At 45.2% G+C, this 14,485-nt stretch overlaps 1 protein-coding gene across 1 annotated transcript; it reads right to left on the bottom strand.

The window, feature by feature from the left end:
• Positions 1-2,258: 2,258 nt before the first annotated feature.
• DUSP27 (dual specificity phosphatase 27 (putative)) lies at positions 2,259-13,844 on the bottom strand. The gene is given in 6 exon segments (XM_009890092.1): positions 2,259-5,101; positions 7,285-7,502; positions 8,262-8,493; positions 9,413-9,507; positions 12,826-12,958; positions 13,700-13,844. Coding segments are annotated over 6 exon segments (3,666 nt in total).
• Between the last annotated feature and the right edge of the window lie 641 nt (positions 13,845-14,485).

Here is a 14,485-nt window from a genome sequence, read left to right as displayed (position 1 = left end):
TTTTCTAGATTGAAATTAAAGCAAGCTCCAAATATGCATATGCAGAGTTGTTTTCCACAAAGCAACTTTACCAGGGATGAAGAAAAAAGGAAACTGCCAATCCTAACACACATTGCAGAAATTCAATTCAAAATCTCAGAATGTAGATCAAAGCCTGGAATTTCACTACTTTAAAAAAACACAACTCACAGAAGTATGCAGAAACAAGGGATGCATTGTATTAGAGATTATATTGTAGTAGAAGTGCATTATAAGTCTTATAGCATCTCTGGATGCCTGAAACATTAACAAGACCGTGTTCCTTTTGTACTTCAAAAATGTAATCTGAGTTTACTCAAAAAAAACCCCAACCCACCCACACAAGTAAAATATGTTCTTTCTCTTATTTTTCTACCCCTGTTATTGTTCAATCACCTGATTTTGAGACTCCATTCACCTGACAATAAGTAGCTATCATTTACTCTAGTCCTGGCTGTCAGAAAGAGTCATCTTTATCTTCAGAGAAGCAGGGATAATGTCTAATCAGTGAGTTATAGTTGAGAGAAATGATTCTAAGTTTAGGAAAATTGGCGGCTGCATTTTGTTATCAGTAACCATTATTTAGATAGCATTGCTGATGTGCGTGGCGTCATACAGACAAGGACAAAGACCAGGCCCTTGCCCTGTGGAGCTTAGCGTCTATATTATACAATTAAAATAGGGAGAGGTACTAGCATAATAGTAATAGTGAGCTCTAAGCGTCGCAGTGGGAGGGAGAAGAGATGACAAGAAAAAGCAACTTCCTGTGAGAGAGCAATACTGCATCATCCCTCCATTGTTTTTTCATACTCAGCTCTGCCAGAGGGATTTGTTGTTTCAAAATACAGGCTGTACAGAAGAGGGAACAGATAATTCCAGAGTAGAAATCAGGAGAAACTGGCCTAGGTGTTTATAAGAGAGAGGCGGAGGATGTTGACTGGTGACAAAGAGTTGGGTGCTTTAATGCGTCAAAGACACAGCATCATATGAGCCACACAAGTGGTGCTGTGGCAGGTCTGCCAGGTCGTGTCACAGAAGCTCATGAGGCTCTGCAGGGCATGGAAGGACCTGAGGCTCTTTACTTGGTGTGCTCAGTTAACATGGAGACTGTGCTACTTCCAGTCACTCTGAAAAGTGGGCTCTGTGGCTCATGATACAAGCAACACGTTACCTGTAACATGTCAACTAAACCTACCATCTCCTAAAAATGAGCTTCCAAGTACCACATTCAAGAGACGCACAATTTTTCCTTAGGTCCATGGTGCCTTATACCAATGCTTTAGTTATACATTATTTTATTATGAGGTCAGTGTGTGTATCGCTCTTTTCTTTTAAGGCCATCATGTTGAAAATTAATACATGACAATCTGATATAGACATAAAAGCACAGACTTAGCTGAGCTGCACACATAAACCAAACTGAAGTGGGTACTTCAGAAACCCAGCCCAAACTAACACTAATCCTAACCCTAACTCCATCTCTTTAACTACATCAGAACATAATTCTATATGGCTGTTAATATCACTGCATTTTCCAAAATCATTAGCAGGAACCAACCATACCGGAGCAGACATGACTCCATCTAATAGAAAACAACGATACCACAGGAACACATTCATTACAGCGTTGAACATCTAAAAAGGAGGCATCTTCTTTTTTCTAGTATTTCACTTTGCATCTGCTACTTAGTGAAGTAAAACAGTACATGTATTCCCCTGAACTGTCTTATTTCTGTAGACATTCATAAGACTGGTGCAGAAAATGGAGCCTACCGGGCAGTATCTTCCCACTAGTATAAAGTAAAACTGATTAAGAGAGGAACATTCTTCAAGTTCCTAGAAAAGGCTGTTGGCTTCTTCCATTTATGATCAAAAAGATCCTAGAAAAAATATGTCCAGTCTTTAACAAGACTAGGAAATTGAAATAACCAAAATGGGATGTGATTGGTCTTTTGAATTGAGGTGCCACCATTACTTGCTTTTGCTGCTGAAACATCGTCTGGCTCCTAATGGCTTCTAACATTGTGTTCCTACCTACATTGATCATTTAATACTAGCATCTTCTTTCTGACAAACCACAAACACTTCCAAAACTTGACCTCTTCCCTTTATCGCTTTTGATTAAGAAGAGAACTATCTGCAGGAAATGCCCTACAAACCACAAAGGATTATCAGAAATATAATGATGAGTGATTCAGGGACTCTGTGGCTCTGCTTGTGTTCCTATAATCTGATCTTGGTCACTCTTCCCTTCTCCGCCGGAGCTTTGCTGTAGTTTCTTCTAGTCGGCTTCTCCAAGCAGCAATAATGGCATCATCATCCATCTCTTCTTCCTCCTCTTTACGCATGCTTCGTCTGTACTGAGACAACTGTCTAGATGCAAATCTTTCTTCACTTTGTTCCACTTTTGCCTCCTTCTTTCCATCCTCTTCGGACTTTGAAAAGCTCTGGGTGAACTTTCTCTTAGCTCCAAATTCTGACATGTCTGACCTGGCCTCCTCTTCACACGCCTCGACATGATGAGATCTAACTCGGCTCTGTGCAGATGGTTCAGGGGATTCAGAATCAAAGGGTGGTTCAGGTGTTTGGCTGAAAACATGCAGCTCTGGGCTCTTTTCTCTGGAACTTGTTGTCTCACTGACCTTTGACCTTGTGAACTTATACATCTTTTTGTCCTGTTTTGCAGAAGCAGAGGAAAATCTTGACATGGTTCTCAGTGAATCTCCTTTTGACTCGTAGGAAGAACAGCTGTCTAGCTCTTCTCTTTGGGATCTGGAGAATCTGTAACTGGATGTTTCAGAATCCATCTCTCTAACTTTGGATGATCTGCTATATTTCTCTCTAGCCTTCTCACTTTGATCATAATATGACGGTGGTTCTCTTTCTGCTTTCAGGCCACTGAGCCACTTGGGAATATCAGTCTCTACCTCTGACTTCGGTACACCTGTGTTTGCAGGTTGACTGGACAGATCAAAGACTGTATCAGTTCTGTCAAGATCTCCTTGCAAGGGGCGCCTGTGGCTGTTTGTTGTACTCTCTCTGTCATCTTCTATTTCATTTTCCTCTCCTTTGGTCATCTTTTTTTTAAATAAAGTGCTGCGCTTATTGTCTCTGATCACTTTTTCAATTTGATAATCTGACATTTTCTCTCTCAGTTCCATTTGCATCTCCTTCTCCTTCCTCCTGAGTTTCTTCAGGTCAACATCATCAGCAAAGAGGCTGTACAGTGGCTTGCTTGTCTGTGTTGTCTTCATGTTTGAATTAGTGTCTTCTGTCCTTGCACTCACTGAGGTATTGCAAGACAGGATAGACTGAGACTCAGCCCTGTGCATGTCCTGCTGGCGAAGCTGAGAGGTAGTAAGAGATGAGCCACTCTGACCACTGAGGAGAGAAACCTTATCATCATCTACACGCCTGCCAAGGTCTCCTGACATTACGCTGGAGGCCATTGCAGACGATGGACGGGACAGCATCATGATCTCATTTTGCTTTTGAGCAATGGTTTCACTGACCACGTTAGCAATCCAGTTCTGAATGCTTGCCATAGATATTGTGTCACCTGGGCCAACTGGGAGATTGGGAAAGGGTATACTTGGCATCTGAGGTTGCATTGCCCCCGTGCTGCTCCTGGGCTGTGATAAAGATGAATGATTTGTCTGCATGCTCAGTGCAGAAGCTGCATCCTCAGCACCACTTGCAGAAGGCGCTGAAGGCCAGAAAGCTGACAGTGGGATACTCCCGCTCATCATACTGTCTGTCTCCCAGCTGCACATGGACTGGCTTTCTTCTAAAATTTTCTTTGAACGTTCAAGGAGCTCTACACGCCTCTGCTTCTTTTTAGCTGAAGCAGAATCCTCACTTTTGGCAAACTCCACAAATTCCTCCTTGCTTTCACTGCCCACCTTCTTCTGCCGCTTCATTTTCCAAGCCTGGTAAGCAGACAGGTTAATATCTGACAAACTCTTCCCTTCTGTCCCCTCCTCACCTGGCTGGCTGCCATCTTCTGCTGGAGATGGTGCAGAAGATGACGATGGTTCTAAATCCTTCTTGTGAAAGCCAAACTGGATCCTCTTGACCTTCCACCTTTCTAGAGGAGTCAACTTGTCTTTGTTCTTTTGGCAGAAATTGTAAAAGGAGCTACTGTCTGAACACACACTCTCCTCATCCACATCCCTCTCCTTTCTTCCTGTTTCTGGGGATTGTCTCTCCCCACAATTTTTATTCTTAGAACGATACCTCTGAGCAGCTTCCTTCTCGATCTCCACAAGCCTTTGGTTCCACAGGTCCCAAGTGCTCTCTGAAGACGTAGAGCCTGTGCGGCTCCTCCTCATCCTACTAAAGCTACTGGCTTCCAGCTGTTGTTTTAAGGTTCGGATCTCAAAACTGCTCACGCTTTCAACATCACTGAATTCACCTGATGGGTAAGGTCTTCCTCCCATACTGGAATCTTCATTCTCCTCCCTGGGTGGACCCTCCATTTGGTATTTCTCATTTCTGCGCTGCCAGTCATGGATCCTCTGTTGCACATCCTCCTCAGATTGTTCCCCTTCCTGATCCAGAAGCTTTGGAGATGTTCTTCTTCCATGGTTAACTCCTGGTTCCTTTGCAGGCAGGCCTTGTTTCTTCCTCCACTCCTTATACAACTGTTCCTCTTCCTCCTCACTGATGAGGGTAGAGTGTTTGGAAACACAGCTAGTTTTTCCCACTGATGAAGAGCTCATAAGACTACCCAGCAGGCTGCTGGTCTCCTCTTCTTCTACTATGATGGAGTGGGCTTTGGCTCCCATGATGCTTTCTGAGTCCTCAATGCCAGACAGCCGGGAAGAAGTCCCTGAATGGACAACAGGACTTTGACTAGGAGTGACTTCTTCATCTCCAGTATGCTCTGACTCTCGTTCCTCCAACAATTGCTCATTGAGCTCCCTCAGCTGTTTCAGAAAGCCATCGTTGGGGTAAATGGCCCGCTTCTTTCTCAGAGTCATCAGAGCCTCCAAAATGGTCATGTGGTGGTAGATCATCAGGTAAGCAGCCACCAGCACAGCTGAGCGACTGATTCCCATTTCACTGCTGACCAGGATTTTGCCTACAGATATTGAATATAAAAGTAATCAGCTATTTCCAATAACATAGAGAGGTTGCTTTGATATGTAGCACAAAAGCATTCTCTGAACAGTGTTAAAAATAAGACAGATTATATGTTTCAGTGACTGAAGCCAACACTATATATTTGTTAGCTTTATCTTGATAAAAATCTAGATACATCTGAATGAAAAGCCCATTAGTTTCAAAAGCTGTGGGCAGGCACAATTTAAAACAATCAAAATAATATTTGTAGTTTCACCTATACAGTTCATTTCCCCAAATAATCAAAAAGCTTGTAACAGGTATTAGAAAGACAAGTGATACAGTATTCTTGACTTGCTGGCTGGCTTAGGGTAAGACATTTAAGCTTTCCATGCTTCATTTTCCCCATATGTAAAAAGGGAGATATTAGCATTAGCCTCCAGGAAGGTATTGGGAGGATAAGCAAATAACTTACTTTTTTATAAGGCACATCATAGGACTTAAATACAATTTTATATTAATTTAATTATATTTTTGCCAGAATCCAAATCTGTTGTTTTGCAGGGTACACTCAAACAGTTACATGTAGACTGGCTGGAGGCCAGAGTCATAGTGTATCTCAACAGGAGAACCAAGCAAGTAGCTGAAGAGAGCTGATTTTGACTCTGACAAACTGATACAGCTGCTTCAAACTGCTGGGACCCACCATTCTATGAACAGTGACTGCAAGAGCTAGAATCAAAGCTGAGGATCTGCTTTATTTCATGGCATTTAAACAGAAACCACCTCTTGCAGAAAACTAAGCTTTGGCACAGAAGAATTGGTTTTTAAAGTTACTTTTATAGCAAATTCCAGTTAAATAAAAGCTTGTAAATATGAAGAGAGCATAAATGAGGCTTTGCTAGCTTGCAAATAACTGAAATGACTGTTTCTAAATGTGTGATAAACTCCAGTTTAATCAAACTGTTTGCACTGAAACTTAATGAAGCCAGTTTACACACCACCTTTCTGACTGCTGATATGTTATCGCAAGTATTTACCCAATGTACCTATTCCTACAATCCCGAAATGGCTTTTACACCTTTCTTAGTACCAAAAGTCTCAGTTGCTTCGAAGTGTTTTAACAGCCGGTAAAGCCTATGTAACAGCTCACCGAAAGGGGGAGATCTCATTCCTCTGCTTTCTTTCAAAGCTCCTCTGTCTCTGTCCATCCTTTCCTGTGTCGGTTCTGGTACTCACCGGGCCCTCTAATGAGCCAGTTCAGCTCACTAACCGAATGGAAAACCATCTCTTCCCTGCTGGGCTGTCATTTTTGCTGGGTTAGTGAGTTGAAGGATCGATGAATGCCCACAGCAGTAAGCATCTATACTATGCCAAGGGTACAGATAGGAGTTATGAGGAAGAATGTAGACGGGTAGAGTGTCCATCCTCGTGGTGTTGCTAGCGAGCTATTGGCTCAACTTTCCTTGTGTACTAACAAAACTTCTCACTTTTCTTACTGTCACTTCTACTAGGAGGCAGCCTGTTGTCTCTCTACAAAAATTAAATGCATTTAATATATCTATGAAGAATTTCAGTGATATCACTGATTGTGGTGTTTGTTTTCATATTGAATTTCATAAAGATATTTCAAACTGTCCACTGAAGCTGCAACAAATTGACCAGTATGCACTGGAGGTCCACAGAGTAACAGTTGCCATGGAATTGGAGTCCAGCAAATTATACAGTTGCCTGGGTGTAGACATCCAGGGGTTCAACCCAGCTGTTTGGATTGTTCTAGTAAATCAGCCTGTTCTTTCATAGTAAACATCATGGCAAAACCGAAACTTGCAGTGTACAGGAATATATAAATATATATAGTATTATGTAATATCAATATTAAAAAATATATTTATTGGAGTGGGGCAGTAGTAGGGTACTTTCAAAGCAGCTGAGGGAGGTGGCTCGCAGCCAGTGTGAGTCTGAAGACATGGAGCTTGTGGCAGGGGCTGCCGGGCTGCCTCCTCTCACTAGTTTGCCCCCTCCTGTTTTGAATGAGGCATGGGCAAGAATGGGCAAGAAGGGTTCACCATAACTGGATGCAGAGAACAAAGTATCTGCCTTCTACCCAATTACAAATGTGGCATCGGCTGTTTATCAGAGTAACACTCCCACCCATTAATTCCCAAGCATTCTGGAACCACTGTAATCCTCTCATCTTACCCCTGTAAGTCAGCAGTGCTTCGTCAAGGAACTCTGCAGCTGGGCGGAAGTGTTTGGAGATATCCATATCTGGAAAATCATCTACTTCAATGCCCAGGTACTGGATATTCAGACCATTGTAGAAACCTGGTCCTGTGTATACACCAGTACCATGAGCTGCGTTCAAGACATGTGTGATCCCCAGCCTCTTCAAACGGCTTTTGTTCACTGCAACACTTCTTCAGAAAAGAAAAAAAAAAAGTTAGATATCAGTGCTCCTATTTCAGGTAGGAAAGAAGCTGTCTGCTACAAGGTCTACAGAGCTCCCAGTCTGTGTTACTCATCCAACATGAGGCTTCACTCGGACCTTAATGTCCTTTGAGAGTTCTACAGGTATTTCTTTCCAATACTCACTGGGAAAAGAAAATGAGAAACCTGCACTCACCAGTAGAGCTGCATGCTCGTTTCCACTCCAGCTTGATTTTAAACTCATCCTGCCATCCTAGGTTCAGGCTGTTTTCTTATTTCTCAATTTTTATCACTCTGTAATTGATGCTTTACACAATATCCACTTCTAATTCTTTCTGGTTATTTGCACAGGTGTCTCAGACAGCTGAGCCATGGTACAGAAGACCAAACCATTTCCACTCAGTATTTGCTATGGCATTTCTTTTTTAACTCTCTTTTACATAACAAAGACATTAGTCCCAATTTCAGGGCCAAATTCCAATCAGAACAGTGTAATTTGGGCTCATTTGCCTTTTCCTCTCCTAAATTGTCAAAGCATCAAAACAGCAAAGGAAAGCTGCTGATTCTATTCCAGAAGTGTTTACTGTTCAGTGCACAGAGATCTTTGTAAGCATATTCTGAAAAACACTTTGCGGCTCTCTAGGGAAGAAAAGTATTAGATGCATGTAATACATGTTATGCCTTCAGTGGTTCCATCTGACCCTTCACTGGGAATCTCGTGCAACTTGATGACAAAAGCTGACACTCACTTTTCTGCTATGAAGACATTAGGCCAGACTTCATCCACAGCATCCCTGGGGGTCTCCAGCCTGTCCTTCACAAGCGCCCTCTGCAAGTCCATCACACATGGCGTGTTAAACAAGCTGGTGTCATCAATCTTTTCCTTAACTCGGTTGTACAGGTCTTCCACCATCAGCTGCTGCGCAGACTCTAACATCCTGGGACACTCTGAATCTACCTTGGCGTCCTTTGTCTTCAGTTCTGGAATAAACTGACATTGTAACTAAAAGCATGTAAAAACCACACAAATAAATGACCCGTCATTTTTTTGTTCCTGGGACAAGCCTTGTGGCTTGCTTTTTTTCCCAGTATCATCACACCATCCTGTCTGCAATGTGTGCATGTACATGCTTATCTAGTAGCCTCAAGGTGGTTAGTAATGGGAAGAATATATTGTGCTGTCCTCTCAGTCCAGAGACCTGCAATGGCCAAAGGCCTGGAAGGCAAGGGCACGCTCATTCTAGCCCCAGAAGAATGCAGTTGGTCTCTACAGCTTCCTGAGGAGGGGACGTGAAGAGAGAGGTTGCTGATCTCTTCTCCCTGGTATCCAGTGATAGAACGTATGGGAATGGTTCAAAGCTGTGCCAGGGGAGGTTTAGACTGGAGACCAGGAAGCATTTCTTTACCATGAGGGTGGTTCAAACGCTGGAACAGGCTTCCTAGAGAGGTGGTCGATGCCCCATCCCTGGCAGTGTTTAAGAGGGATTTGGACAATGCCCTTAATAACGCGCTTTAGCTTTTGGTCAGCCCTGACGCAGTCAGGCAGTGGGACTAGATGATTGCTGTGGGTCCCTTCCAACTGAAATATTTAATGTAGTCTAGTCTAGTCTAGTCTAGTCTAGTCTAGACTATTTGTTGCAGCGAGCAACCAGCAATCAAACTGTGTTGATCACCGCGATACATGGTTCTGCCGTAGATTCAGTGCACAACTTCAAAGGAAGTGACCAAACCTTTCTGTAAACTGTTATTTCTTTGTGTTTTTCACCACCACCTCAGGTGGGGTTTTCTTATCATTTTAGGGGCTTTTTTGTCATTTTAGGATCTCTGGATGAGAAAGGCAAAACAAGCATAACTCAAGTCTCTATTACTTACATAGCTATTTTACCCTTCCTCCTCTTACCTTCATTGATTATTTGTTTGGCAGCCACAGCAGACGACAGATGGATTGGCTCCATGAAGATGCTCTCTGTATCAGTGTCCGATATCACTGAATACCTGCCAACCAACCACACTGCCTATTAGGCAAATGCCCTCCACTGGGATCCCATCTCCAGAACTTTAGCCCTTTTCACCCATTCCAGAAGACAGCAGCAAGGAGCTGGAGCAGTGAGGATCCTTTGACAGTAGAAGGGAAGCCCCAGCTCTTCTGCCACCCCTCACCCCAACCCTGCTCTTCAGTGTGGCACTACAGGTTTCAGCTATGCCTTGGTATCCAGTGTTTGCAAGATGTAGACAGGTCCCATGGGGAGGAACTACAGTGGGCTGGGAGTGCAAGAGAATGGACTGGTGGAGGAGTTTTTGGACAGAGAAGATCAGTGTCTGGTTTGTGACTGGGAGGGCGATGGATCACAAGGAATAGTCTCACAAGAAGCTCAAACTTAGACAGACATATATATTGTCCTAACTAGAATTCATTGACCAATTCAGAACAGATTATGCCAGAAAACTGTTAGTTTGTTGTTGGTTTTTTTTTTCTGTTGGCTAATTGTGTCCAAGCATCCTTTAAGTTATCACAAGCTGCAATGCAAGCATTAAGACTGAAGCTTGTGAATCTCTCCCTCCGTACATTGGTCATTTCATGGCATGGATCTGTGCTCAGTCTCTCCACTCACATAGTGTTGTCTAACTGCAGGTCAGAAATAACTGTGAAACCCACAAACAACTTTGAAGAGAGTTCTTCAACATGCAGCATGATTTACACAAGTTTTTGTTAAGCAAAAAAAGGGCCACAATCTTGAAGACAAATGTATTTCCATCTGGGTCCACCTGAACAGTCCAAGCAAATCTCTTCTTACTTAGACCATGTTAAAATATTTTACAGAGATTTTTCCCTGATGCACACCCTCTACAGTTCCTTCCAAACAGATGGTACAAATCATTAGAACAAGTCTGCTGCCATCAGAGAAGCTATGTGGCAATGCAGGCTTGCAGTACTTGCAACATACTGTTTGTTTTTGTTTAATTAAAGCAGGAGAGGCAGGGTGATTAATGTGCAGTCAGGGTGCAGCAAAGTATCTTTTATTCTCCAGAAACAAAATGGAGGGCACAGCCATCAGAAACCACTTAATGGGCTCGTCTAGGTCACTTAGTTGCATCCCAGCACCTGTCAACCGTGACTGAAAGTAATCCTTTTCTAGCTCTTCAAAGCACTTTGTGAGATCACAGAATCACAGAATTTTCAGAGTTGGAAGGGACCTCTAGAGATCATCTAGTCCAACTCCCCTGCTAAAGCAGGATTGCCCAGAGCACATTACTCAGGACTACATCCAGGCGGGTTTTGAAAATCTCCAGAGAAGGAGACTCCACAACCTCCCTGGGCAGCCTGTTCCAGTGCTCTGTCACCCTAACTGTAAAGAAGTTTTTTCGTGTGTTGGAACGGAACTTCCTATGTTCCAACTTGCACCCATTGCCCCTCGTCCTGTCACTGGGAACCACCAAGAAGAGTGTGGCTCCATCCTCCTTCAACCCACCCTTTAGATATTTGTAAATAGTAATAAGGTCTCCCCTCAGCCTTCTCTTCTCCAGGCTAAAGAGTCCCAGCTCTGTCAGCCTTTCGTCATAAGGGAGATGCTCCAATCCCTCAATCATCTTGGTTGCCCTTCACTGGACTCTCTCCAGCAGTTCCCTGTCCCTCTTGAACTGGGGAGCCCAAAACTGGACACAGTATTCCAGTTGTGGCCTCACCAGTGCCGAGTAGAGGGGGAGAATGACCTCCCTCGACCTACTAGACACACTCTTCCCTATGCAGCCCAGGATTCCATTGGCACTGATGATGAGCAAGGGGTGTCTCAGTCTCATTTACAGGAGCTGACACAAATTTGTGACTATGCCCTGCCTTCAATTCCTTTTGCCCTAAAGGTTGCCTCCAAGCTCAATATAAAGACATCAGTTGGCAACAATATGCCATGACAGCCTCAACACATTTTACCTGTAGCTGCCCCAAGCATCCATGAAACACAGGTGGAGAACTGCCCAAGCCTGGATGCTTTGAGGGCCTCATTCTGGTTGGGAAGGACGTTGGTATTTTCATCATTGCTTTTGGCATTGACAGCAAGAAAAAAAGGAGGGAAGGGGAGGGAAGGGGAGGGAAGGGGAGGGAAGGGGAGGGAAGGGGAGGGGAGGGCAGAGCATAAGGGAAGGTAAGAGTATTAAATTTAGGTTCAATATTAATCACCTAATTGTTCAAAGTGTTTTTATACAGTCCTAATTATTGGAGTAGTTTAAGGATAATTTGTTGAGCTTCAGTGCACCAGTCCATCAAAAACTGGTGTTTGCTTCTTTTTCTCTGCCCCATGGTAAGTGGCAACATTGGCCAAAGTAAGAAAGACATAGTAAGCAAAGAGACTCCACAGAAGGGGAGGGGAGGGGAGGGGAGGGGAAAAAAAAACTGGAGAGGTGCTTCTGTTCATTTTGAATGACAGATGAGCAGCAGGAGGCTGATTTACCAAGTTCAATACATAATTTTACTTTATGTGAGCTCAGTGAACATCCTAAACAATTTTTAAACACATGTAGTTAAATGAAATAAGCACTCTTTCTTCATTTTTCTGCAGTGTCCCACAGCTAATTGGAAACATTTCATAACCTTCTACTTGTTGAGGGCCACTGGGGTATGCTCTTTTCAAACTCGATCCCTACTCCCTGCCTTCAGCTAAAGCATCTTAAAGTGTACAGAAAGCCCTGCAAAGCATTTTGCTTTAGGAAAAGGGTACAAAGGGATGTATTTTACCTTGTATTAGGAGAAAACACATCTAATCGTGCTTGTTTTGCTTTAGGTAACTCAATTCCTGCTTGTGCTGTGACAGCCTCCTGTTCAGTGCCTGAAGCCTGTAGCTACAGATGGCTCTGAACCAAACCCAAATCTGAAGACCCTCAGTCTTTCTGGGGCTGGGAAAGGCTAATATCAACATTAAAAAATCCACAGGTCCTTAAAATGGACAGAAAGATGGGGCTAAATTTGGGAAGAGTTGAAATCCAGATCAGATGTTTCAGTATGGGGGTGGACATAACAGGATGAGACAGGGAAGAGCAACAATGCCACCCCATAGTAATGCTTTCTGCAATTTATCCCCACCCCTTGTGGGCGCGTACGCTCTCAGCAGGATGGATTAATTAGTGCAGTAGTCCTGTCTCTGCAGTCTCTCTCCCTGCTGGCACACTAACCCCCACCTCAGGGAGGGGAGGGAAGTCCTTGGCTCCGTGCTTGATCCAAGTGCCTGTACGGAGAAGAGGCGGTGGAAGAGGAGGGAAGGCAAGTTGATCCACCACGTGCTACCAGGAGTCCATGGCAGTGCCTGTGGCAAGCGTACTCACCGGCTGGGTGAAGGGCTGCGGAGATAGTGGGCCTGCACGGCCTTCACATCTGGTCCTGTGCCCTCCTCATCAGACACCGCCTGCTCGCTGTCCAAATCTCTGCCGCTGGCCATGGCAGCTCCGAGAGGATCCACTGCAAGGACAGCAGGGCAAGAGGGAGGGACATTAGAGAAGTTGGCATGGGAGGTCATCCCCCTGGCTGTGGAGGCGGGGGGGGCAGAAGGGGCTCCCACATCTTGCTCCACAACCCTGCCAGCAGCCCTTGCCACAAGCCAGTCGCAATGGCTCCTCTGCCCGGGTGCCTGCCATTCCTGAGGCCTCGTGCAGCTCCCTGGCTGCTGCCCAGCCAGCGCCGATGCCCTTCTTGCCCGTGAGTAAGTGTGCAGGCAGGCCAGGAAGGAAGGGGTGGCGGGGCAGAAACTCTATCCTGCGCCTTGGCCGGCTCAGCCCCTGCATGGAGGCTGGAAGGAGCTGTACACAGCCAGAGCCGGACTAGAAGGAGCGTTGGGGGCAAGAAACATGAGACCTCGCCTCCCCAAAATGAAACGCTCCTAAAGCTCAAGGCCGAAGGCGCTTTAAGCCTCAGGATTTTGTCCTTGTAGTCCTTTGTGGGGAGTCTGCTGGGGGCATGGGAGAGCGAGGGGGCCATAGCTCGGTTAGGAGCATGAAAACACAGCAGCTGACGCCTCCCTGGGTCCAGCTGGAGCAACTCCAGCCTCACCATGCCACCACACCCGGCTGCGGCTCCAAAGAGCCCCAGCAGCCGGCCTCAGGTGGGAGGACTGCAGCCATGTGCCACCAACAGGGCTGCGGAGCGGCTGCTGCTGACTGGGCAGTGAGCAGGGAGGCAGAGGAGCGAGGAAAGGGCACTTACCCCCTGTGCCTGGGTGGCTCTGGCCGGGTCCCCGACAGAAGTACGGCGAAGGAGTCTGGTGAAGAGGGCAGGAAATTTGGCTGGGAATGGTACTGGGGGTAGAGAAATCAGCTGCCCCCTCTCACTTGCTCTGCGGCTTCTTCATCAAGGGGCAGGACAACTGTTGGCACCAAACCTTTATCAGCTTTCTAAATATAGCGTTGTCCTGATACTGGCTGCTGGATTGCACAGGGAAAGAATTCAGTGCCTCATAGACGGCAGCTGGTCAGGCACTTAACCCCTTCCCTGCCGTGGGCTGGATCCTTCGACATTTCCCAGTTGCAGGAGGAGCATAGAGAAGAGCCCAGAGCCAGTGAGGCTGGGCCTTTGCCTGCAGGGAGCTTCCAGGCAAGTAGGGTCCCACCAGGCGCAACTTGAAATGCTGGTATGACCTCTGATGTCCTTGGGAAATGCAGTGCAGGATGAGCCACTCCAAGCTTACTAGAAGCAAGCTACCTGTCATCTACCTGGACTTCTGTAAGGTCTTTGATACAGTCCCTTACAACATTCTTACCTCTAAATTGGAAAGAGATGGATTCAATGAATGCACTATTCGATGGATAAGGAAGTGGCTGGATGGCTGTATCCAGTTAGTCAATGGCTCAGTGTCCAAACAGAGATGAGCAACAAGTGGTGTCCCTCAGGGTTCTGTACTGGGACCAGCACTGTTCAATATCTTTATTAATGATATAGTGGGACTGAGTGCACCCTCAGAAATTTTGCAGATGACACCAAGATGAGTAGTGC

Source organism: Charadrius vociferus, unplaced genomic scaffold (genome assembly GCF_000708025.1).
Source record: "Charadrius vociferus isolate BGI_N301 unplaced genomic scaffold, ASM70802v2 scaffold287, whole genome shotgun sequence".
Taxonomy (NCBI): Eukaryota; Metazoa; Chordata; class Aves; order Charadriiformes; family Charadriidae; genus Charadrius; species Charadrius vociferus.
The sequence above is the reverse complement of the archived record's forward strand: the minus strand, read 5'-3'. Positions and strand labels throughout refer to the sequence as shown.